The sequence below is a fragment of the Rhinolophus sinicus genome, chromosome 18 (genome assembly GCF_057876585.1).
Source record: "Rhinolophus sinicus isolate RSI-liver-muscle chromosome 18, RSI-T2T, whole genome shotgun sequence".
Lineage (NCBI taxonomy): Eukaryota > Metazoa > Chordata > Mammalia > Chiroptera > Rhinolophidae > Rhinolophus > Rhinolophus sinicus.
In genome coordinates, this window is record NC_142518.1 from 9746290 (window position 1) to 9772127 (window position 25838).

The 25838-nt window shown below is 43.5% G+C and overlaps 1 protein-coding gene and 1 long non-coding RNA gene across 5 annotated transcripts in view; one reads left to right on the forward strand and one right to left on the reverse strand.

The window, feature by feature from the left end:
• The first annotated feature begins 5033 nt into the window (after positions 1-5033).
• CA5B (carbonic anhydrase 5B) overlaps positions 5034-25838 on the forward strand; it is a 55974-nt gene continuing 35169 nt past the window's right edge. Inside the window, exons 1-3 of one of the 4 annotated variants that reach the window (XM_088795283.1) lie at positions 12986-13103; positions 22533-22692; positions 24430-24527. Coding sequence is in view for 3 of the 4 variants with exons in the window: in XM_088795285.1 (XP_088651411.1) it covers positions 12962-13103 (142 nt within the window). In the remaining variant the exon portion in view is untranslated. Of the gene's footprint in view, positions 5401-10369; positions 11198-11287; positions 12078-12909; positions 13104-22532; positions 22693-24429; positions 24528-25838 lie in introns of those variants that run through there. The other 3 variants (XM_088795285.1, XM_088795287.1, XM_088795286.1) reach the window with 3 other exon arrangements.
• On the reverse strand, positions 13110-21254 carry LOC148754555 (uncharacterized). The gene is made up of 4 exons (XR_016020104.1): positions 20190-21254; positions 15675-16583; positions 14815-14978; positions 13110-14551 (listed from the first exon to the last, which is right to left on the reverse strand). It is a non-coding gene; the product is annotated as an uncharacterized LOC148754555 (long non-coding RNA).

Below are 25838 nucleotides of genomic sequence, written 5' to 3' on the forward strand. Positions count from 1 at the left end.
TTGTAGAATTTTGAATATGATCCTTCATCATTTAAGCTGAAATGAAATTGATATACTATAAAATAAACAATATCAAGATGTTCATAGCTATTAGTCTAATATTTTCAGTATAATGAGGAGGTAAAAATTATTTTACTCTCTTTAAATTGTCAGTAGTTAGATGCATGAGAAGATAAAGTATTTTTGTCTATTGTAAATACTATACTTTAACTCAGTGGTTCTCAATGGAGAGGGGGTGTCCTCCAGAAGACATTTTGGCAATGTCTGGAGACATTTCTCGTCACAAATTGGGGGGGGGAGGTTCTACTAAGTAGAGGCCAGGGATGCTGCTGAACATCCCATAAACTTTAGAAACATCATTTAAGCCTTTATCTGGTACTTTTTTTCTCCTTGCATTTGGGTAAATAACTCGCAAAAGGAAGAACAGGTGACAAAAGGGAACCGTATGTGTGTGCGTGTGTGTGTATGTGTGTGTGTAAAATCAAGCTACTATGAGATTTTAACATCATTTGTTCCATATTCTGAAATTATTCAAATAAACCCATTTATCTTTTTATTAAGATGGCTAATGAGAAAGAACAATTGCCTGGTTGCTGGAGTCAATCCAACAGCCCATGATTGATAAGTACAGGCACTTCTACAACTCACTGTCATTGAATGACCTTTCTACCTTCCATTGTCTGTCTTCTCCTTGTCATTTACATTGAAATCATTTCCACATTAAAATCTTCGTTAGTTGGAAGGCAGTGTGGAGGTTCCTCAAAAAATTACGAATAGAATTACTATACGACCCAGCAATCCCTCTCCTGGGTATCTACCCCCAAAGTCTGAAAACATTTATACATAAAGACACGTGTGCTCCAATGTTCATTGCAGCTTTGTTTACAGTGGCCAAGACATGGAAACAACCAAAATGTCCTTCGATAGATGAATGGATAAAGAAGTTGTGGTATATATACACAATGGAATACTATTCTCCAGTAAGAAAAGATGATACAGGAACATTTGTGACAACATGGATGGATCTTGAGAGTGTAATGCTGAGCGAAATAAGTCAGACAGAAAAAGCAGAGAACCATATGATTTCACTGATACGTGGTATATGAACCAAAAACAACAAAAGAACAAGACAAACAAATGAGAAACAAAAACTCATAGACACAATAGTTTAGTGGTTACTAGAGGGTAAGGGGGTTCGGGGGTGGGAGATGAGGGTAAGGGGGATCAAATATATGGTGATGGAAGGAGAACTGACTCTGGGTGGTGAACACACAATGGGATTTATAGATGATGTAATACAGAATTGTACACCTGAAATATATGTAACTTTACTAACAATTGTCTCCCCAATAAACTTTAATTTAAAAAAAAATCTTCATTAGCACCCCAGTGCCTATGTCAGAGAATCCAAATTCTTTGACCTGTAAGACCTAACTTGGGCTGTCAGATGTATCTACACGAATGCCACCTCCCCATCCTCCTCTGAGCCATTCTGCCAGCTAGTCCCTTTGTTCTTTGTGTGTGTTTGTTTTCACACTATTTACTTAACGTCAATACTGTGCGCTTTCCTTTTTTTACCTAGAAACATTTTAGCCATTGTTACAAGTCTATCTCAATTATCATCTTTGAGAAATCTTTCTTTTGTTTTTGTTATAGATTTTTATTTGTTGTGGACTTGTACAATCTAATTTTTTATTCTCTCCTTCTGCTGGTTCCCATAGCATTTTGTTTCCATTCGTACATGCATCTATTGCTAACACTTTTGTGTCCTACAAATTTTAAGTTCCCAGAGGGCAGGGATTATATTGGTTTAATTCTGCATTTCTTATGGCCTGTGAATATTTGATAATTTAATACAACTGAATTGACTTACATGATTTGTACAGTGGCATTCTAAGAAGCTCGAGACTGTGGAAATGAAGTATCATGAGGTACACTGCAATGCTTTTTTTTTTACATTCCTAGCCAGAGAAGAACAACTTCCAGTATCTGTAATAAGCAAGGAATCCCAGGCTTTGGAATAGTTTTGTCTCCACTCCCAAACCTTATGTCCTTTTTAAGATGAGAAAATAATTCTGAAGCTACACTATTCAGAAGGCTCATCAAATTTTGTAGGTTAATCAAAAGCCATAACCATTGTGAACTTTGTCTCTTTTTTCACAGGGTAGCATTTTTCTGGTTCACAGAAAGTTAATCACTACTGTTTGGAAATAAAGATTAATTCAGACAAACTGAGTGAGTGTAACCCTGCCAACTTAATATTCCTAAGGTAGGAATTTAAAGGAGTTTCTTAAACAGAATGCATGTGTGCTTGTCTGCGCGTCTCGTCTTGTGCATGAGGACCAATACATTAAAATGAGTCCTGTGCAGTAAAAGCAAGATTTTATTGATATTTCTTCCTAGATGTTTAACTCTTTCCGATGTTCCTTAGTTGTTACATAAAGAGTTTTTTCATAGTTTTGGCAAGTCATGATTTCTTTCTGGCTAAAATTATTGCAGTAGCATTTTCCATCCTTAATCTTCTGTTTGGCTGCCAGTTAGTGTCACCCAGTGACGGTTAGCCTTGCTTATAGGTACTTCCTTTGCCAACCCCTATAAAGATGTGGAGGGGTCCGTTGGGCCACGTATCTTTTAGATGAGATGCTCTCGTTTACATATCAGAATCTTAAACTAACCTCTCTCTGGTTGATATACAAAACATATGAATTACTCAATATATCAAAGTTTCTGCCCCTAAGTTTTGGCCAGGGACAATGACCTTGATTGTCTGAAAATCATCAAAGGCTTATAGTAAGAAACGCTGTTTTTGACTGCCTAAAAGTCATGCATGCGAGACCTCTGTTACTACAAATCAGAGATGCCAGATAAGTTGTTGCAGCCACTTATCCATCCTGCACCCATGACAGACATTGTTACTCTATCACAGAACTTTTTATTTCCTTTTGTGGACTCAGCCACAAAACTTCCAAATGCAGTTACTCAGTCAGATGACATATAAGTTGAAACTTATGGGAAAATGGTGATCTAAATGGTGGCCTGAATAAAGCCATACAATTGAGGGTAATGGGCCTATGAACAAATAAATTTGGGTGGTTCATAGAATTGAGTTAATGCACCGTGCTTTGTGATTGCGGCAATAGTTTACATTGAGGATATCTATAAGAAACTCCTTATGACACTTTGTTTCCTACTTAGTTCACAGTATCAGCATGATGAGGAATCAAGATTCCCCTTGGGACTAAAAGTCAAGAAAAACAGTGCTTCTCAAAAGCAAACAAATAACAGACCAGGAGAGCATAATGCTAAATGAAATAAGTCAGACAGATAAAGAAAACTACCGTATGATCTCAGTTACACGTGAAATGTAAAAAACAAACTAACAAAACCCAAAAAAAATCCAAACTCATAGATACAGAGAGCAGACTGGTGTTTGCCAGAGATGGGGGAGAGGGAGGAGTGAAATGGGTGAAAGGGGTCAAAAGGTACAAACTTCCAGTTATAAAATAAATAAGTCATGGGGATGTGATATACAGTATGATGATTATAGTTAATAACTGTATTGTATATTTGAAAGTTGCTAAGATAATAAATCTTAGAAGTTCTTATCAGAAGAAAAAATCTGTAACTATGTGTAGCGATATGTTAACTAGACTTATTGTGATCATTTTGACAAATATACAAATATTGAATCATTATGTTGTACACCTGAAATTAGTGTTATGTCAATTATACCTCAAATAAGAAAAAAAAAGACCAGCACTTACCAAGTCCTTTTTCACATATTAACCAAACCCTCCCCCTCAACCACATCTTCCTTAACTTGCTCATCAATTCTAGTCCCAGCCAAACCCAAGTGGGGGAACTTCAGGCTGTAAGCTCCTTGGGGTTTGTCTTACTCATCACTGGAACATAGTACTCCATAAAAACGATTTAAATTAATAACTGAATGGCTAATGGAAAGTGCCCTTCCCCCAGGAGTGCCCATGGAGAGATTTCTGGACAGCCAAAAAAACAATGCTGGTAATAACCTCTTTGCTTTTTTCCTGTGGATCCAGAATTGTAAATGGAGGGAGTATTACTCTCGGAGCAGGTGGCTGTAGGCAGAATCTAAGTGTGGTGTTGTCTCCACTGACCCTAGACAACAGCAGGGCACTAAGGGTCCCAAGAAATCACCTGAGGGACACATCAGGAATTAGAGTGTGCTTACTCCCTGCAGCTGACTAGCACCTAAGGTCGGTTGAAGGAATGGTAGGAACACAGTTCCAGTAGGTCCCCACTTGCTTCCTATCCGGATTCTCCTCATTCTGTTTGGAGCTGGGAGAAATATGAAGAAAGTCGATTTTTAGACTAGGACGTGCAGACTTGTTCCATTATATAAATGCCGCTGACGTCTAGCTCTGAGATTTGGGAGTTTTGTCTGGAAACTCGTGGGCCCTGCCCGCTCCTCAGCGGCTTCCTAGGACCAGGCTCCGCCAGCGGAGAAAGAGCGAAAGGCGTGGACTCAGCCACAGTAGAACCAAGCGTGAAAAGCCTGGGAACCCAGGGAGCGGCCAAAACGAAACAGGAGAATGCGCATGCCCGGCTTGAGTGTGGCCAATGATACAAAGCGTCGGAATAGGCCAGGACGGAGGGGCGTGGAAAGCAGGAGGGAAATAATGTGACCTGGGCCTGAGGGGCGGGGCCTGGAACCGTGGGAAGTAGTGCCGGGGACGGCCAAGTTGGGAGGGGCGTGGCCTAGGCATAGTCCAGGGCCTTGACCTGAAAAAGTGTCTTAGTCGGCGTGTGGCCACTCGTAAGGGCTTGACAGTTGGTCGAGATTGTGGGAGTAGTTAGCTCAGGCAGAAGAATTACCAGAGTTAAAAGCAGGGACCTGGGCACAAAGGAGAGACACGGAGTCAGCAGAATGTGGGTAGCCTAGGGGCGTAACAGGCGGTGAAAGAATTCAGATCAGGTGTCCCATGGACACCAATGGAGAAGCAGGGCCACGGAGTAGCGTACGGGACGCAAATGACGTAGCAGAAGGGGCATGGTTGTAGGCGGAGCGCAAGGACGTACCATGAACGTGAGGGCGCGGCCCGCGCGTGGGGCGTCACAGAGAGGTTTCAGCGGGAAAGCGGGTTGGGCCCAAGCGGAGGGAAGCGGGGTGACCAAGTTAGCGCGCAGGCGTGAGACTGAGGCTGAAGACCCGGGGCGAGGACAGTGGAGGTGCCGGTGGGAGCGTGGCCGGGGCGCGGCTTGAGACATTGTCCGGGATGTGAGTCGGACGCAGGGGGACGTGACGTGCTGAGCGAAATGACGTATTTGGCGTGAGGGGCGTGACGAAGCGAAAGGGGGCGTGACCAAGATGGCCGCGCGCATGAGCTTCTCATCCCTGTAGCGGTTGGAGGGGTTCCCGTTCAGGTAAACGTTCGAGTAAGGTCCGGCGGCGATGTGGTGGGTGGGCAGCAGGGGGGCGTAGCCTACCAGAGAGGACAGGGACCCTGCCCCACACACGGCCACGCGGTGCGATGCGCCCCGGAGCTGGGACAGCTGTTGACCCCGCGAAGTTGGCCAAGTCCGGGCGGGACTTCTCTGAAGAATGGTGGGGAGGGGGCAGGGAATCGCCCATTCCCTATTCTAACCCTGTAGGGCCGCCGGACAGCTACGCTCCCTTAGGGCTCTGTCCATTTAAAGGTAGAACAGCTGGCTCACAGCATTTGGGAGCTGAGGGGGTTCCAGAAACAGAGTCGCAGCAAGCTGGGACTTCCTCAGACTTGCACTCTTTCCCCTCACCGTGCCAGGGGCTATAAACAGATCCACAGCTACCCCCAGGGCAGGAGGTTGGCAGCATAGCTGTGCCCTGTGGACAACTCGAAGCCTTCACTAGTCCTCAATTCTTCTATTTTTTTTCTTTTGTGCCCCGCCCGGAGTTGGAGGGGAAGAACCTACGAACCATAAACGTTGTGGGTGGGTATGATTCTCTGTGTCATGAGTTGAAAGCTACTGCTCTGAGGCTTCTGGAATCTCGTTGTTGTTATCACAGTAATTCCTCCTCGTTTATTTTTGCTGAGAAAGCCTGAGAAATATGTGCAGGTAACGAAGATGTGTACACCTTAACTTGGGTAGGATTTATTCTGTCAGTGAAAGCCGCATTGCTTTCTGGTTTGCCTTCTTCCTTTACTTACAATCTGGCCATCTCCACTTTGCTATTCCAAAGTCTTGCTGGAGTATGGAGAGAAGTCATAAATCTCTGGTGATAGAAGCTAGCTGCCCCACACGGTACCAATAAGCTGCCTCTGCACATACCTCAGAAAGATCCCTGTTCTCAGCCTGCATTGGCGTCCACAGTGAACCAAAGTTCACCCCAGCCCCTCCTCCCTTCCAGGCCCTGGTAAAGAGTTGCACTGTTCTTGAATATTTTGGAAATGAAAGCCTTTCAGTTCTCTAGGGCTTTCTTCCAATCAGAAATTGTAAACTCAGTACCAGCAGTGAAATTCACCTAAAGGCCAAGAGCAGTGAGGGGCACCATTCCTGCTCCTGTACACACACCTGCCAGGCAAAAGGCTACCACCACACAGTTAGAACACGATAAAAGTTAAGTGAATTTTGGCTGAAGATAAATATTGGGGAAATCAGATAGAAGGAAGATAATACATTTCATATCATTGGCTGCTCTGGGGAAGTTAGTTGCAGCACACAAACCAGGTTAAGAAATATATTTTGAAACCTTTGGCAACCCCAGATTAGGAACATACTCACAGAAAAGTGGGTGAGAGGAGGAAGCTGAGCTTTCTCAGTCAAGACATGGAAACATATCTTCCAATATAAATCCAGAGACTTGCAAGATCCTGGCTTCCTTTCGATATAGATCAGGAGGTAAGAAAATAAAGGGTCAATCTGATAAGAAGCAAGGAATTTTTTTCAATGTAATTGTAACCTTTGGTAGGTACCTTTTTTTTGGTGTTTGCCACACACGTACATGGCAGAGTTCATGAGCTGAAGCATTTAATAAATACATGATTTATGAATAATTTCAAACGGCTGTTAGAATCTTTTTTCACACATTTTCAAGTCTGCACAACATAAAGAATGTGTAAGTAAAACCCAAGGACGTACATAAAATATCAGTGATAGCAAAAGGCACATGGCACAGGAAGTGTAGCTTCCCTGGGGCACTTACAGCCTGCGGTCCCATCTTTATGCATAGAAATAAGGACAGATTGTTTATGAAATCCAGTAAAGTAATGCTGGGAGTTCATTGTTGTGTGCTATGTTTGAGGATTAACATTATTTGTGATTTCACAAGCTTGGGTTTTATGAGATCTGTGGGTAACTTTAAATAACCACTGCTCAATAAATGATTACTATTAATTTAAGCTCAGTGATTGTCTTTAGGCACCGTTGATGACCTTCTACAGTATACACCTGTTCTCTAAAGTGTCTCCCATTTTATGTTCTGATGTATAATTCTGTTCCTAAGGCAGAGCTGAATAGTGTTGGTCAAAGTGAGCATTATTTTATACATTTGAAATGCTATTACTTTGAATATGGCTTCTGAGAAAGGGAAATTTCTTTTTTTAATTTATTAGGGTGACAATTGTTAGTAAAATTACATAGATTTCAGGTGTACAATTCTGTATTACATCATCTATAAATCAAAAGGGAAATATTTTTGTTCTAAAACTTTATCCAGTGATCTATTTATCCTCATACACAATGATTAATAGCAATATAAAACAGTTATAATTTTAATCAGTGTTATCCATTTTTCCTGTGCTTGCATTACAAAATATAACTTATTAAGGAAATACATCCTACATTTATACATTCCAGGATTCCCCTGGAGGCTATTTCATAATGACAGTGTATTTTTAATGCTGAACTTTGCAATTTATAGTCTAGGAACAAATTCATTAACATTTTTTTGATAAGCATATTTCTTCCTGAAGCATATTCCCAGACATAAATAATATCATGTACTGTTACAGGTGTTAGAACCTAGCATTAGCTAAATTGAGTTTCTGTTTATTTGGATTTTCCTGGAACCCTCCTCACCCCTGACCTTCCAGGCTCCTTCCTTAATAGCCTTTGACTGTTCCTTCTTCATCTTTTGGCCTCCTAATGACTCCATGTTGTCAGTCTCCCTCAACACACCTATTACTCCTGGGGGAGGGGTTTCCATCTCTCTCTAGCCTCATGACCCCTGCCTGCACCAGAGCTGTATTGCCAACTCCCCTCCTAGACCTTTCCTCTCAGCTGTCCCTTGCAGCTCAAATCCACTATGGAAGTGGAGGAAGAGTGCCATCTTTCCCTTCCCACGTGCTCCGTGTGCGGGTTTCCGTTTCTCTGTTCAGGGATTCATTTTCTCATTCTACCACCAGCATCGTCCATCTGTAACACCACGAGGCCTTCCTCAACGACTTCCCTTTTCTCTCCTCCAGTTCAGTGCAAACCCATGTTTTGTTTTGTTTTGTTTTACCAAAATGGTGATCTCTTCAATACCAGATACCTTGTCCATCTCTACTGCCACTGCCCGGTTCGGTGCTTCATTTTCTCCACTTGGATTGTGGGAATTTCATTTGAGATTCCACATGCCCAACTCTGAGTACTGATTTCCCACCCAAAACCTGTCCCACACACTGTTGTCCTCATGTCAGTTCATGGCAACTTTGTTCTTCCAGTTGCTTCGGCCACGAATCTTCCAGGCATCCTGGACGCCCTTTTTGTGCGTCCTACTGGCTGTATTTCCAAGGTACAGCCAACACCCAAGCACTTCTCACCACCACCACTGCGACGTCCTTACTTCCGGCCCCTGGATTATCCTGAATGTTCTCCCTGCTTCCTTCCTGCCTCCCATCCTACTCCATTTCCAGTGGGGCACCCGAATGATCTTGTAGAAATACAAATCGGGTTTTGTCCCTCCTCTGCTCTAAAACTGCATTGTGTCCCCATTTCTCTTCAAGCAGTGGTTCCCAATTAGAGGTGATCCCCCTTCTCCAAAGGACATCTGCAATGTCTGGAGATGCTTTTGGTTGTCACTGTTGGAGGGAGGGTGCCACTGGCATCTAGTGGCTAGAGCCCAGGGACGCTGCTAAACCTCCTACAGCGCACAGGACAGCCCCTAAACCACAGTTGTCTGATCAGAAATGTCAACAATGCCGAGAGTGAGAAATCTCAGTTAAAGAAAGAACCTTTACAGGGGCCTAGAAATCTCCTTATTTCGCATCCAGTACCTCTCGACCTCGTCTCCTGCTGCCGTCTTCCTGGTTCCGTCCACGCCTGCCATATTGGCTTCGTTGCCCCTTGTATGTGCTGCACACACTCCCACCTCACAGCCTGTGCACAGCAGTTAATTCCCGCTGCCAGGAGCACCCTTCCCCTGATAGCCATCGATCGCATTCCTTTACCTCCTTCAAGTCTTTGCTCAAATTTCACCTTCTCAATAAGACCTCCCCTGAGCAATTTATTTAAAAATCCAACCCGCCCTTCTCAGTGGACTCCAAATTCATCTTCTGTTCTGCTTTCCACTGACATATTTTAATGTAATTCTCTCTACAACTGTCTTAGTTATTAAATTCTCATTTGTTGTCTGTCTCCCGCGACTAGAATGTGCGTTCCACGAGGGCAGAGACTTTGCTTGGTTCCCCAGTGAACCTAGAAATGTGTCTGGCGTGTATGAAATGCCCTGGAGGTCAGTGCCAGCCTCCCTGCGCCAGCTCAGCCTCCTCGGGGCTTTCCTGCTGGCTCTGGAGCTGGGTGGTGACGGGCCTCACCCTCACTGGCCCCTTGAGTCGGCCAGGAGCATGCCTGCTCATCTGCACCGCTCCCTTCCTGGTCAGGCCTGCCGTTGGCCTTGTCTTATCACCACCTCCTCTTTGAAGGACAAACCAGCGCGTCCCTTCTGTTGAGTATACATTGTAGTTGGCACTGTGTCCCCGGGAATTACTAAGTCTCTTTTTTTATCTAGATTGTACGCAAGAAAGGACTCCTTTTCCACATATTTGCCCACCTCCCCCTGACGCTGAGACTGATTACTGAATAAACCCAGGTTCTGCTTTTGCAACCTCTGTTGTCCTCTCTGGCCTTGGCTCCTAGGCCCCCCCCCCCCAATGTCCTCATCAGGCTGACATTACTGCTATCCATCGCTCTGCCTTTGCCCCTCCTGTTAAAATTGTCTCTCTCCTACGACACATGGTCCGATTCACCACCTCTTGATACTTAGAGCCTCTGCCCCATGTTCTCATTAAGTCAGGGCTGTCAATACGTCTGGCTTTGATGAAGCATTTGTTTAATTATGTGAAATGAAATAAGGAAGACGCAGGAGAAATACATGATTCCACTTATACGAAGTGTGTACATAGGCAAATGCATAGACAGAATGTAGAATAGAGGTTACTAGAGTTTGGGGGTCAGGAGCAGTGGGGAGTTACTGTGTCATGGGTAGAACATGTAGGGGATGATGAAAAAGTTTGGGGTATAGACAGTGGCGATGGGTACACAAGGTTGTGAATGTATTAGACGCCACTGAATTAAACACGTAAAACAAGGTAAAAGTTATAAACATTTTGTATATTTCACCACAATAAAAAAGGTAACTAAAAATCCCAGGAATTATTTGTTTAAATAGTTATTGCTTGCACATTGCCAGCTTGTGGCAATGGGGGAAACATGACTTCCATCTTTACTCGGCACACTGCTTTGCATGAGACAGTCAGTCGCTCATTATTCAAGTCAGACAGAGAAAGAAGAACGGAATGAAGGCACATTCTGACATACCTGCTCCCTCCACAATGCATACATTAGAAACACGCACCTAAAACTATGGACAGAAGTGATTAACTTGCTTTGAGAATTTCCAACACTTTTTGGCAGGGAAAACCTACTTTAGGTGTCAGTGGCCTAAACCTCAGGTAGGGAGTTAGGCCTGCAGGTGAGAAGCCTCCGTGGGCTTCACGAACTCCCTACGTACGGTCCCCTTTCATGTGGTGACGCGAATCTCCAGTCCCCGAGGTCAGTGTGTTCACTGCTAGGTGATGACAGTGGAGCACACGGCCCCGGACTGGGAGGCTGCCTCCTTGTCACACCTCACGTACAATCCGGGCACGTGGTTTGTTAATGGCTAATTCATTATAAAGCGTTCTGCCTGGAGCCCTCAGTTGTTCCTTTCAGGGTAGTAAGCGGAAGTAACTGCTTCCTGCTTTCAGTGGACACACCGCAGGTACAATTCTCCCCTTTCCTTGGGTCTGGCCTTCCCTCTAGCTCCGATCTGGCGGGGAGCACGGGGAGCACGGCAGCAGAACGGGGGAGAAGAGCTACTTCACAGCCAGTTAATCGCAGGGAAGTAGATGAAGAGGGGAGGGTGAAATCAGACCGTGTGCCTCCTTTCTCTTCCTTGCTGGGGATCCTGAGGTGCTGTTTTGTATCTTACACTCTTCTTGCAAAGATGGTGTGAATGATACGGTTCAAGTGTGCCAGTGACCTGTGTTTAGTGCCCTCTCCGTTTCTGTTTTGTGCCTGTTGGCACCTGCCCTCCCCCGGCATTGCCACACTGTGGAAAGGCCTCCAGGAACCCGGAGACACACCGAGGAGGCACTAACAGCTGCTGAGAACCGGATTGGTGTGTTTCCCTTCCCCACGATGCTATTTTCTTATTCAGCAACACAAAATGGACCGTGTGAAAGAGTTCACTCAGGAGCGATAGAACGTTCACAATGTTGTTCAACTACCAACTCTATCTAGCCCCAAAACGATTACATCACCCCAAAAGAAAATCCTGTACCCATTTATCACCTAGTCCCTATCTCCCCCTCCCTGCCACCCCTGGCCACCACCAAACTGCTCTCTCTGTCTAGGTTTCCCTTTTCTAAGTATGTCGTGTGAATGTTATCCTACCATATGTGACCTTTTGTGTCTGGCTTCGTTCACTTGGCATCGTGGTTTGTAGGGTCATCCACGTGGAGCATGGGTCGGGGCTTCCTTTTCGTGCCCTTGTTCATCTCAGCATCCCACACCCAACACAGTGCCGGGAGCAAAGGAAACAGCAGTACCTGCTGAAAGGAAAATGATGACTGGCGGAACTGTCATCCCTGTGAGACCAGGTTAGGTCCATATGCGGAGAGGTTCCTCTCTCAGATCAGGCAGAACTTTGGGGGGCCTTCAGATCTTATCGGGAGGATATGGGACCCTCCTCTTAGAAGACAAGCACTTAAAATAAAAGTGTTTCCAAAGTATTAATAACCCACACACGGGTGGTGGCGGCACGTAGGGAAAGGAGAAACTCTCAATACCGCGAACAAGCCAGCAGTCACTTCATAGTTCTTGGTTCATGAAATGAGGGTCTGCATCTTTTCCATCACCAAGGAAGCCGACTCAGGTCATCAAGCAGCCATCACGTACCAGGCTCCGTGTCCCTAAGAGATGCAGCTGTGACCGAGACAGACTCAGTCGCTAACACGGGCTTAGATACTAAGGAGATGGAGTCACGAATTACATTCCTGGCGAGGGATTGACTTCAGCTGTGACGAGCACCGTGACCAAGGAGAGGCCACTGGGCTCAGCAAGAGAGGAGACAGGCGAGGGAGGCTTCTAGACAATGAGGGTGGATGTGATCATCAGAGGGTGGGTAGGAATGCCCCAGGCCGTGAGGCAGGGAGGGTGGGCCAGGGAAGGAGGCAGCGTCCGACGTGGAAAAACTGAAGTCCATGTGGCTTGTGTGCAGGCTGGAGCAGAAAGTGGACGGGACCGCCAGCAGATGGGTCTGTCGTCCTAGGCTGACCAGTGAGTTTGAGGAAAATGGATAAACAATTGGCTCTCCCTAGGGCCCCCCCCCCCATGGCGTGTATCCATAGTCTGAATGTTGTGCTAATGAGAGGTCTCCACGTGATCGTCAGTGCCTACAGCTGACAGCTTCTCCTCCTGTCCTGCCTCTAGGTTACTGGGTTCCTGCCAGTCCTTCGGGAGCTGATCAAGGTTTCGGCCAAACATGGGGGTGATGAATGGCCTGAGGGTCATTCTTCAAGGCTCTCCATACAAATGGCTGTGGAGAAGGTTCCAGCTTCCGAGGTCTGTGCCAGCGAGGCCCTGCAGCCTCTACACCTGCACGTACAAAAGCCGGAACCGAGCCCGTGAGTACACGGCTGCCTTAAAGGGCAGGAGGCTTGTTGCGGCGTAAGAATGATGCGTGTTTAGGACTTGTAGATAGGATGTCAGTGGCATTCCAGGGGGGCTATTAGGCCTTAAGACTGAGAATTTACTACTTGTTTCTCTACTTGTCCTCTGCCATCAATGAGGAAAGTTCTTTTCCCCAGCTTTCCTCACATAATTGCAATACAACGTGTAAGTCTGAGGTGTACAAAGTGGCGATTTAATCCACATATATACTGTCAAATGATTAGCACAGTTAGGCTTAGAAAGGCCTTTCCTTGAACAGTTGTAACATGTTAAAATGATGTCACGCAGAGATAGCCCAAGGAAGATGTCCCCGTTCCAAGGACTTTGGAACCTGTTGTTTATGTTTCTTGTTAGCTGTCGTGTCTTCACTGAGGTTGATCCAGAGTGCGAACGATTTCTGTGCATGGTAACTTTCTGGAAGTTGCATATTCATGTTTGCAAGCAGCTCAGAAGAGTAGCCTCACACTCTGGCATCTTCCTTCCTGAGTTACAAATGGCGGTTACTTCTAGCTGGCCAGCTGGCCCAGTGTGTGTTCTGCTGTGGACACAGCACATCAAGTGAGCAGCAGATGCTTTTCCGGGACCCTCTCGCCTCATCCCGCTGCTGAAATCTGAGTTACCATCCATGTGTCCCCCGGGCAGCACTGCTGGCATAGGGTGGGTCCTTCTGTGTTGTGGGGGCTGTCTGTGCACTGTAGGATGTTGGATGGCATCCTTAAATGTCCCCGACATTCCTGAGTGTCCCCTGAGGGACGAAGTAGACCTGGTAAAGAAGCCGGCGTGCTAGGAGAGGGTAATGTGTGTGTGCTGGTGGAGAGGTGTCTCATGAAAGTCTAAGTATATTTTACACGTTTTCCACGTTTCGTCTTGAATTAACACAGGTTTTAAATATTGGCTTTCTTCAAAACCCTTGGTTTTTTAACCTTTCCTCCTCAGGGCTTATGCTCTTTGACCCCACATGCACCTAAGAAAAGGAATTCATTAGTAATGCTAATGTAGCCAGCCCACTACCTTGAAACTGCTTCATAAATGCATGTGTATTGAGAGTCTATTTTGTTTCCTGCAACACTGACTGTTCTCCTGAGCCTGAGCCGCTCTGGTTGCTGGGCGTGGCTTCCTACCAGGCGGCCTGCATCCTCCCCACACTGGCTCATTCTCACCACTGGCACTTTGCGGTCTAAGGCTTCAAGTGGAAAACAATTGTCACATTTATCTGGTTACCAAATTTCACTTTTTTTAACAGAGAGTTGAAAGGTAAGGTCTAAAATCCAGTATGCTCGTACCTTTGGGATCGTGTTGCTGCTTTTATGCCGGCAAAAAGCACAAAAACTGGTGGTGGCTTAGGGATGTGGGGGCCTCCTTGGAGGAATTTTCCACGTCAGATGTTCTTGTTTGTAAGTCACTAAGAAAAACATGAAAAAAAAGGGGAAGAAAAGAAAAACATGGCAGTCACCATTTGATTTTGTTTTGAGCTTTTTACACCATCCGTCCCTGTTCTCACCCGGGAGGATATTACGTTCCCTGCTGCCCTGCCTGGGTCACTGAGCACGTCTTGTTCTGATATCGTGGTATAAAGTCAGTAGTCATTGTTTCCGGGAGCTCAGGAGCCCAGAAGGCCGAGTGTTCACTTGTGACCAAGAATGACCCAAGAGTGTTGAGGCTTACAGAAGATAACTGGCAAGTTCTTCGCTGCGCCTGCCACCCTGCGAGTCTCCCTGTTGGCAGCTGCTTCTGGTACTGAGAGCGTTGTCACCACCGTCCCCTTGGGCTCGGCGCCTCTCTCCTGTGTCTCAGTCTGATCATTTTTGGATTGGGTGAAGCAGAATAAGCTGTAAACGAAGGGAGAGGACATGACACATTCAGGAAGCAGTATTTCACTGAGCTTACGCTCCCTGAGTTACCGTCGCTCCCCACCCTCCCCCAAGTCATCCCTGGCTCTCAACTCAGATTGCTGTTTGCTGCTATCTCAACTAGCAGACAGTAAATATTGGCAGTCCTTGCTATGAGGACTGGTAAGATCAAATAAAGATAAAAGCCTTGCACCTATTACCCAAGATGGAAATAAAATCAGTTTCACTTAGTGTATCGTCTACTGCAATTTAGCCTGATTGTCACATAACAAACTTGAGGCGTGAGATCTTAGACCATGAGAACATACATTGAATGATGTTAATTCTTAATGTAATGAAGTACAAAGACTATCATCTATAACAGAAATGGTATCGATTTGTTATTATTCCAATAGTTCTCCGTGTCATGATCTCTTTACTTTTAGAAGGAAGAGAAACATTTCTGTTTCAAAACTGAATGGCACTGTATAAAATGTAGTTACTAGCCCCAGGTCTGTATTTACATGTAAATATAAATTTATTAAAATTTTATGGCCAGGGGTGGCCGGTTCGCTCAGTTGGTTAGAACGTGGTGCTAATAACACCAGAGTTGCCGGTTGGATCCCCACATTGGCCCCTGTGAGCTGCCACCCCCCTTAAAAAAAAAAGTTTACGGCCACATGTGGCAGCACTTACACAGTGGAAATGTGCATCGTCAGAGGACGTTCTGTTTCACGGGACTGGTCTACATTATAACTGAATCGAGTTAGAAAGTTCTTGTGTTGTTTCTCCCATTAATTGTGAAGAGCACAAATAAAGCCTGGACACATAGGACAGTAAGTCCTCACTTAATGTCATCGATAAGTTCTTGGAAACTGACTAGCCAGTTTCAGCATAGGCTACCTGACACGGACGAGAGTTAAGTTAGTATGGCATCTCTCTGTGCATCAAAGCACCTGTGGTAAAATTGCTTTCCTTGGGTCCTTTTGCTTCAAGTCACAGTTTCTAAGAACCTATCTACTACGTTCAGTGTAAGTGCTGTATTGAAAAGCTTGTTCGCAATGTCTTCTTCACAAAGAATTCTGTGACTCCGCAGGAAATAGCCCAGGACACCCAGACTGTGTTGTCTTTCAAATGGTCCTGAGAAACAGGGGACTGGTGAAGAGCCGCTTGGCAACCTAGTTAGGGCCTCGGGTATCTGCAGGCACGAGGCGCTAAGAAATAGCAGTGACCTGACCGCCAGGAAACGGGGGCTTGGTCTCCGTGCTGATGACCGCGCGTGTGTCTGTGGTTACCGGCTCAGCACCAAAGTGCCTTCTTCAGTCCTGATGCTCTAAGGAGGCGATGCGTGATTCTGTGCTCATCCTCAGCAAGGTCACCTGGGGGGTCCCTGTGTGTCCATGCAGTCACTGCGCTCTACTAGGATCGTCTTCTGTTAGGTGAGCAAATAGCACATCTCAACATGAAGGATAGTCCAGGGCAAGGCTCAGGAGTTGAAGCTCGTAAGCGCATGGAGTAGCTGTCCAGCAGATGAATGATGTGAGCCACATAGAAATCTAAATGCAAATCAAGTATTTCTGATGAAAATTCAGCATCCAAATCTACCTGTAAGACACACAACAGATTTTTTTTTTTTAAGAAATTTTCTTTTTTTTTTTTAATTGACGAAAGGGAACAGGACTTTTTTGGGGGAACAGTGTGTACTTCTAGGACTTTTTCCAAGACAAGTTGTTGTCGTTTCAATCTTAGTTGTTGAGGGCGCAGCCCACCATCCCTTGTGGGAGTCAAGGAGTGGAACTGGCAACCTTGTGGTTGAGAGCCCTGCGCTCCAACCAACTGTTCCATCTGGCACTGGCCCATGTAGGAATCAAACCGGCAACCTTCAGCATTAGGAGCATGGAGCTCCAACTGCCTGAGACACCAGGCTAGCCCACAGCAGATTTTCCATACACTCTCGTTAGTAATTTTTCATGTTGACCACATGCTGAATGGCAGTGTTTTCAATTTATATGACGAAATAAAATATAAAATTTTCTCTTGTTTAAAAACTTTTTAAATGAGGCTCCTAGAAACTTTAAAATTACCTCTAGTTAGCATTTCATTTCTATTTTTAATACTGGTAGAAAAGGAAAGAGGCAAATAACCCTAAATAAATAAATAATGGTTAAAACGTGAGATTACTTAAGAATATATTGTAAATGGAATGAAAAGAACGAGAGTTCATTATCCTGTTTATAGCTTGACTATCTTTAGTGAGTTACTCTTTACATTTTCAATCCAGTGCATCTCAGTATCTCCATTTTTCTGTATTATTCATAGAATAAACCATAACGGGGCAGAAAAAATAAACAAACAGCAAGGGTTCACAATGTGAACCCCTGAAGCCGTCCTGGAGAGGGATGTTTCTCACCCTCCAGAATCCACTCTGCCTCACACTGGCACCAAAAGCCCTGTGCAAGGCAGAACATTTCAAACCTGACCCAGCTGCCAAGCTGCTGGTATCTTCCATCCACCGCCACCCTCAGTCTTGCCGCCTCTCTCAAAGTGTCTTCAGCCCCAGCTCGCATTTTGTGGTGCCCTTTCCCCATAGGGAAAGCCCTTTTGTGTACTGGCCGTGCATGTAGACGTAGGCCCAGCAATGGGATTGCATTTTAAACACGTCCCGATTCATTAGGCAGCCTCATCATTCGGCCCCTGGCAGCACTACTGCTGGGAATCATACCGCCTGGCAGCAAGGTTGGCATGTCCTTCCATCCAGGCGCCCTGCCAATAGCCAGCTCCTCCTGCCTGGAACATGGTTCCCCGTGCAGCCTCCTTCTTATTCATCCACTCTCTGTTTCATTGGCATTTCTTCAGCGAGGTCTTCTACTGATCAATCAACATAAAGCAGCTTCCACCTGACCCTATTATTATCCCGGTAGTCAGTTCTCTTCCTTTGTATTACATGTTTACCACCAATCTCTGCACTTGTCTACAGACACGGTGAAGAGCATTTCCTACTGATATTCATTGTAGTCAACCACGTTGCCCAATTTGGGTTTGTAAAATATTGTGTACCATATGCCTAGCCACAGCTGTCATCTGTGTCACTTGTTTGTTCTTGGTTCTTTGTGCTACTTCACACAAGTAAAGGTATAAGTATTTAGACAGTAGTGGCCCCACTGGATGATTTGGGGATACTTTAGCCTATGATAGTTTCCATAGCACATCTCATAGCCACTCTATATAAATGTGAGATCTTAGTGAAAGGAGAGTTTGCTGTCAAAATGTAATTTCAACACAAGTGCCTTAGAGTCTCCCCACCCATCAGCAGACAAAATCTGAAGCCACCACTATGTCTAAGGCATTCTCATTGACTGAAAAGCAGAGGGGATATCTGAGATGTCACACATGGCTATTTTGCTCAGAGGATGGATTTTAAAAACTAGTTTACATTGCAGTGAAACAAGTCTCTGAGCATGAAGAAAACTGGCTTTAGATAGGCTCTCTTGTACTCTAATAAATTCAGGCAGAAAAAGAATGACTTGCTGAAATACTAATAAAATCTAAATCTTCATTTTAGGGAACAATTTTAAGATCTTCCTTCCTCCACATGACTTTCATAAATATAAGAAAAAAATGAGTTTGAGTTTCATCCTCCTCTTGGTTCCCTTAACCGGCTTCAAGGGCTGAAGTGTAGAAGGATTTCATGGTTGCAAACTTAAAAATCAAGGCAGACCATTGTTGATCGGGGATCAACACAAACACTCTTCAGACTGGAAAAGCTTGTTAACAGCATGCTGGGTGGGGATGAGCCTGCTCAAGTGCAGAAGAGAATAAGCCCAGTGCCCCAGAAGAAAATGAAGATGGTAGCCAGCCCTACTTGGAACATGAGATTAAGTTGTTTTTCAGATGTTAGGGATTATTTGACCTGGTCTCCTCTCCTTTCATTGCTTCCTCTTAATTCCAAGAGTGTGAACTGGCTGGTGATGGGTAGGAGTTGAGTTTTTTCACAGAACCAAAGCCTCAAACTATTTAGATTAGAACTGGATTAACGTAGTTCTAAATTAAGTATCCTGCCAATGGAACCACGTATCTTGGGTAAGTGTTAAACGATTGAAAGCTTGTGCATTGCATGTAGCATATTTCTACTACGGCATTCAAAACATTTCAAAGAGATAGGCTTCATGCATAAAAGGAATGGAAATGTACAATTTAAGAGAGGATAAGAAAAGAGTTACTAAAGCTAAACATATATACTTAATGACCTGCAGTTTCAGTCCTGCGTAAATGCCCAAGAAAAAGCAAGCATATGGAAATTGCATGGACAAGAATGTTCAATAACAACTTAGCTGCCTACTGTGCATGTACTTGACACATAATAGATGTTCAATGAGTGTGTGAAATTGAATGGAACACTTCCTCATATCTCACATGTGGCTTCACAGATCAAGCAACATGTATTAGTTGCATATATTTCTCCATCAGTTAGGATATCTAGCCTATACTATAGATTAAACACTTTAAGCAAAATCATTTTATTAACAATTTCCATTTGAATCCGTTATTACTTTTAATAAAACATCAGATTGAAGTCTTTGGAATAATTTGTTCAAACTTAAGATAACTTTGCAGAAGGGTCTATTGCTAAAGAAAGAACAGTGTTATTAGAAAATAAATTTTAAAAATGAACAGGCAGATGCTCCCCTTATTACTTTATCTCCCAAGCTAAATACTGGTCTGATACTAAGCTCCTTTTAAAAGCATTTTCTTGCAAAGGGAATGGTTTTGGTCAACGCTAACATCTGGTGGTTATATAAAATCAAAGTTAATGATATAGAACAATGTTGTCCAGTGCAACTTTCTGGAATGATGGAAACGCTCTGTATCTGTGCTGTCCAATATGGCTGGCTCTAGACATAGGTGGCTATTGAGTACTTGAAAGAGCAGCACATGATGACAAAATGTGTCAAACAGAGCCTGCTAAATTCTAATATTTAATGCAACTAGAATGACCAGAAAACAGAGCTACAAATATTCGACCCCAAATATTCCCGAAAGGGTAACTTCAAACCTCATAGATGGTTTAATAGTTTTTATCCAAACTCATAAAACAGAGGGTCAACTTTCAAGTCTTGACACATCTTCAAATTTAGAAAAATGAGTTCTAGAAGTCAAAGACTTGACAATAAGACAACAGAAAATCTATTTTTAAGTTTCAAGGTGACATACCTGATTCACAGAGTTCAACACGAATAATAGTTGGCAAGAAAAGACACCAGGACATAGCTTCAGCGTGCAAAACTAAAGTCAAACAGAGAAAGGACAGAAAAAAAAGAAAAGGAAAAGGAAAACAAACGCTGCCCTCCACTCAAAGCTGCCTTAGCCATTCTGTGACCCGGATTAGAATATCAGAGAAACAAGCCAGCCACCAGCTAGAGGGTTTAATGATTAACCCCCATCACTTGGGTTAATACTTCCTCTGCTGACTTCAAGTCCAAATCCCCCAGCCCCTTTTGTTGTCTGGTTAAGTGCAGGGTGGAGAGCATTGAGGCCCCTCTGAAGGCTTTCCTGGGCATGAGCTTCCCATCTTTTCAGGCCTAAGATAGCTGGCTCCCAGATAAGCTGTGTTAATGTGGCAAACAGATATCACTCCTTTCTGTCTCTGGTGAACAAAGGCCTTCCAAGAGGGGCCTAACCTGACTCACTTCCACAGGCAGGCAAACATCCGAGGAGAGCTTCCAATTCAGAGGGAAAGATGTCAGTCAGCCCTAAGGCGTGGCAATTGTGTAAAATCAAAGTGAGAGATACAGAGCAGTGCTGGCCAGTGGGCCATTCCGTGCTGAAGGCAATGCTCTGCAGCTGCACTAGCCAAGATGGAGGCCCGCAGACGCAGGTGGCTGCTGAGCACGTGGAATGGGGCTCGGGGGCTTGTGCTGCTGCAGAACTGAGTTTGTGATTCGTTTCAGCAGCCGCTTGTGGCTGGTGAGTACACGGGTCAGGGCAGCTCTAGAACAGTCATGAAGAGCTACCGACCATGAACTAGGTTTGCGGAGTATGTACGCCTCTGGTCCTCAAAACAGCGCCTCACGGTTGCTGCTGTTGTAATGATCTTCCATCTGAGGAAATCAAGGATCGGTGTTTCTGGCATGGGTGACTCTGGGGGGAGTGGACTGGGTGGCACTTGAACCCTGTCTCCACCACACGGAAGAACCACACTGCACTGTGGCTCAGGTCATCCTGGGATAAACTGACATTGCAACAAAGCCTCAGAGGTGCTCTGACAAGAGTGAGTGCAGAAGACTCTTCCCCTGGTGGGCATTCTGCAGAGGCCAGTAGAAGCCCGCCAGCGGGTCACTGTCATGGCTTTCTTCTCTACCATGCTGCCTCTTCATGAACTCAGTTCCCAAATTCTACCTCGTTTATTGAAAAGCATGAGTGGAAAAATTAGGTTGGGTGACCCTGATAAATAGAAAATTTGGGGTTTTAGAGCAGTAATGAGAAAAATGTGAACAACAACAGTTCTTTATATATATATATATAAATTTTATTGGGGAATACTGGGGGACAGTGTGTTTCTCCAGGGCCCATCAGCTCCAAATCGTTGTCCTTCAATCTAGTTGTGGAGGGCGCAGCTCAGCTCCAAGTCCAGTCACCGTTTTCATGCAAAAATTAAACCAGCAACCTTGTTGGGAGCTCGTGCTCTTAACCAAGTAAGCCATCTGGCCACCCCTCTGGAAGCAGCAGCTCCTTGTCTTCAATCTAGTTGTGGAGGGCGCACCTCACTGGCCCATGTGGGAATCGAACCGACGACCCTGTTTTTCAGAGCTCGCACTCTAACCAACTGAGCCATTGGGCCTCCCCAGCAACGACACTTCTGCAACACTTTGAGAGTCCTATCATCTTCCCTTCCAAGTTGGGGTGATATTTCATCCCTGATGACCCATTTCTATTCAATAACTCCACCTGAGAAAGCTTTTTCTTCTCTCCTTCGCCTTGGTTGCAAGGGCACAGAATCAGGAAAAGTTGTACTAGAGGGAAAGGCACCCAAAAGTTAGCCCAGTTATTCTAGAAATTTCACTATTAGGTCACTATTAAATGGAAATTTCCTAAAAGGAAGAGCTCATTAACCCCTGCAAACAAAGTCAGACTAGATGAAGTTATCTTGGGAAGTGTTAGACAAGATAAAGTCAACATGGGAAGGAGAAGCCAATAGATGGAGATTGTCACAAAGCTGATTATTGGCATCAAGGAACAGTCATGTTAGAGACCTAATCCGATTCAGCTTTCCCTTAGCCTTAAACTTCGTAAAAGTATCAAATGTGTTTCCTTTTGCTTTTACTTAATCATCTGTGTGACTAGGATTGAAGACAGTAAAATGCTAAATTCTAGTGTAAGCCATTCATTTGAAAAGAGAAGAAAATCTCTTCCGTTTTGCATTATGATTGCCCAGTGTGTTGCATCATTTTTTTTTAAAAAAGATTTTATTGGGGAAGGGGAACAGGACTTTGTTGGGGAACAGTGTGTACTTCCAGGACTTTTTTTCAAGTCAAGTTTTTGTCCTTTCAATCTTAGTTGTGGAGGGCGCAGCTCAACTCCAGGTCCAGTTGCCATTGCTAGTTGCAGGGGGCACAGCCCACGATCCCTTGCGGGAGTCGAACCGGCAACCTTGTGGTTGAGAGGACGCGCTCCAATCAACTGAGCCATCAGGAACTCAGCGGCAGCTCAGCTCTAGGTGCTGTGTTCAATCTTAGTTGCAGGGGGCGCTGCCCACCATCCCTTGCCGGAGTCGAGGAATGGAACTGACAACCTTGTGGTTGAGAGCCCACTGGCCCATGTGGGAATCCAACCGGCAGCCTTCGGAGTTAGGAGCATGGAGCTCTAACCGCCTGAGACACTGGGCCAGCCCCAACATCATTTTTTAAAGGTAGAAAAAAAGAGTAACTTAAGTTCTTTATAGAAAGTCATAGACAAGCCAAAAGAAAAAAGTAGAAATCACCTGTAATTCCACCAGCATCAATGACCATTGTTAATGTTTTCTAAATATTTGGAACATATTTTTCTTAGCCTTGGGTCTGAGAGAGAGAGAGAGAGAGAGAGAGAGAGAGAGAGAGAGAGAGAGAGAGAGAGAGGGAGAGAGGGAATACAGATAGATTTCTTAAAAACAAAACTGGGAGTAGAATGCAGGTTATCAGGGTTGGGATTGAGGAGATGTTTAAGGGTACAAACTTGCAACCAGTAGGTAAATAAGTCACAGTACAATGATTATAGAGAACAATACTATATTATAATTTCAAAGTTGCTATGAGATTAGATCTTAATTGTTCCTACCACAAAAAAGAAATGATAATTATGTGATGTGATAGAGGTGTTAGCTAACTCTATGGTGGTAGTAATATTGCAATATGTAAGTGTGTCAAATAAACACATTGTACACCTTAAATTTATACCATATTACATGTCTATTATATCTCAATTAAAGAAACTAATATTATATCACTACGAAGATTTGTCACTTTTTCTCTTGAACTTAGTGTGTTTTCAATGTATTTCATTAAATATTCCTCTAGAATAGTTTTAATGAATCATATGCTTTTAAATCTAATTTCTTATTTTCTTTTTTTACTATAATAAAAATGTTGTAATAAATACTCTGGAAGCTAACAATTTTTTGCTCATTTGTACAGTGTTTCCCCGAAAATAAGACCTAGCTGGACCATCGGCTCTAATGCATCTTTTGGAGCAAAAATTAATATAAGACCCAGTTTTATATTATATTATTATATTATATTACATTATATTATATAAGACCCGGTCTTATATTAAAGCAAAATAAGACCAGATCTTATATTAATATTTGCTCCAAAAGATGCATTAGAGCCTATGGTCCAGCTAGGTCTTATTTTCAGGGAAACAGTAATAATATCTTTGGTAGAAATTCTTAAAATTTTAATTTTGGGGACACATTCTAAAATGTAAGATTTTGGTACACGTTTATTTCCTTTTAAAACTGTGATGTCAGTGTACATATTTTTTGTAGTTTATGTGTATTCATTTTCCAGTATCCTCCAACAGATATTATGGTCCACAAAACTCTTGGCAAAACAAATGGTACAGCAGTATGTAAATACTGCTTTGATCGGCAATTCTTTCTTTCATGTAAAACATTTTGTATGTTGAATGGCCATTTGTGTTTCTCTCTTTTTTGTGTGCGTAAATTGCTTATTTCATGCTTTGCCCTTTTTTCTGCCAAAATGTTCATTTTCCTCAAATTTTTTTGCACCAATTTGGGTGTGCACAGGTATTCTTTGTCAGTTATTAGTTCCACCTTTCAATTTGATGTGATTATTCTCTTGCATTTTCCTGGTAAGCAATCCTATATTTCATGTCCTCTACACATCATTTAAAATTTTTCTCCTGCTTTTTAACAGTAATACCTAACTGTTGATGTTGTTGTTTTGTCTCATTGTAGTGGTCCTATCAGAAAAGGTACAACATAATGGTGAGAATAACATGGACCCCTGTCTTCTTCCTCACTCTACTGGAAATGCTGCTGTTTCACAGGATCTGGTGAGTCACTAAATATGACGTGTCCTGGGGGGATCACTTCATAAATTATACATGTCTAACGACTATGCTGTACACCTGAAACTAATATAAAATAATACTGAATGTCAACTGTAACTGAAACAAAATAATTTTTAAAAATGAGTAAAGTATTTCTATAGACATTTCTTCAAAGAAGATACATACAGATAAGCACATGAAAATAAGCACATGAAAAGATGTTCAACCTTATTAGCCATTAGGAAAATGGAAGGAGATACTACTTCATACTCACTAGGATGACGCTAATAGAAAAGACCGACAAAAACAGTTGGCAAGGATATAGAGGAACTGGAGCCCTAATACATTGCTGGAAGGAATGCAAAATGGTGCAGCTGCTTTGGGAAACACTCTGGCAGTTACTCAAAATGTTAAACGTAGAGTTAGCATATGAACCAGCAATTCCACTCCTAAATATACCCAGGAGAAATGAAAACATATGTCCACACAAAAATTTCTGTGGCTGCTCAAAGCTCTATGTTTGTGAAAGTTTCTCCCCATATTGCCTCCATCAGTGTCACATCCATTTGCAGATTTCATCAATCTTTGTTTCCCTTAATTAACTCCCATTCTTCTTATTTGGTGTTATTTCCATTAACACAGCTAGGAAGTAGGAAAAAAGGACCAGTTAAAGGCCTAACTAATGTTTCTCTAAAGATTACCATTTAATAAACTTATGGGATACAATGTATAATTTTTCATCACACATACTATATAAGCTTATACTTTATCATTTGCTTTATATTCTGAATTTACTGTTGTAATAACCTCATTTATCTTCTTATTAATATGGCTAATGAGAAAATAGAATAATCAAACCTATGATCTTTATTTTCTAATTAAATCTCAATATCATTACCGTAACTGATTAATTTTGCCCTCCGTTATCTAGTTTATCTTACTTGACTAATCAAAATTTCATTTTATCTTTCTATTTAAGGCTGGTAGAAAAAGATCTTGCTTCAATTTTTAACATAAAATTTTACTGAGATTTTATCCCCTTTACATATCCCCCTCTTGGGTAGACATTTTATTGTTAGTATTAAGTAACAAGATTGAAAATTCTTTACAAAAAAAGGACACATATTTGCAGCACCTTCCTCTTGGGACCAGGGGGGTGATTCCCATAAATGCTGAATGGGGAGGAAGCCACTTCTCCCCTCCTCGTGTCCCCACTGGGGTCCTGCAGTCCTCCCTTTCCACATCCTCCAGTTTATTGCATTGGGGCTGTGTGAAAACTCCTTTCATTGAAATGCACGTACACTGCCAGTATCG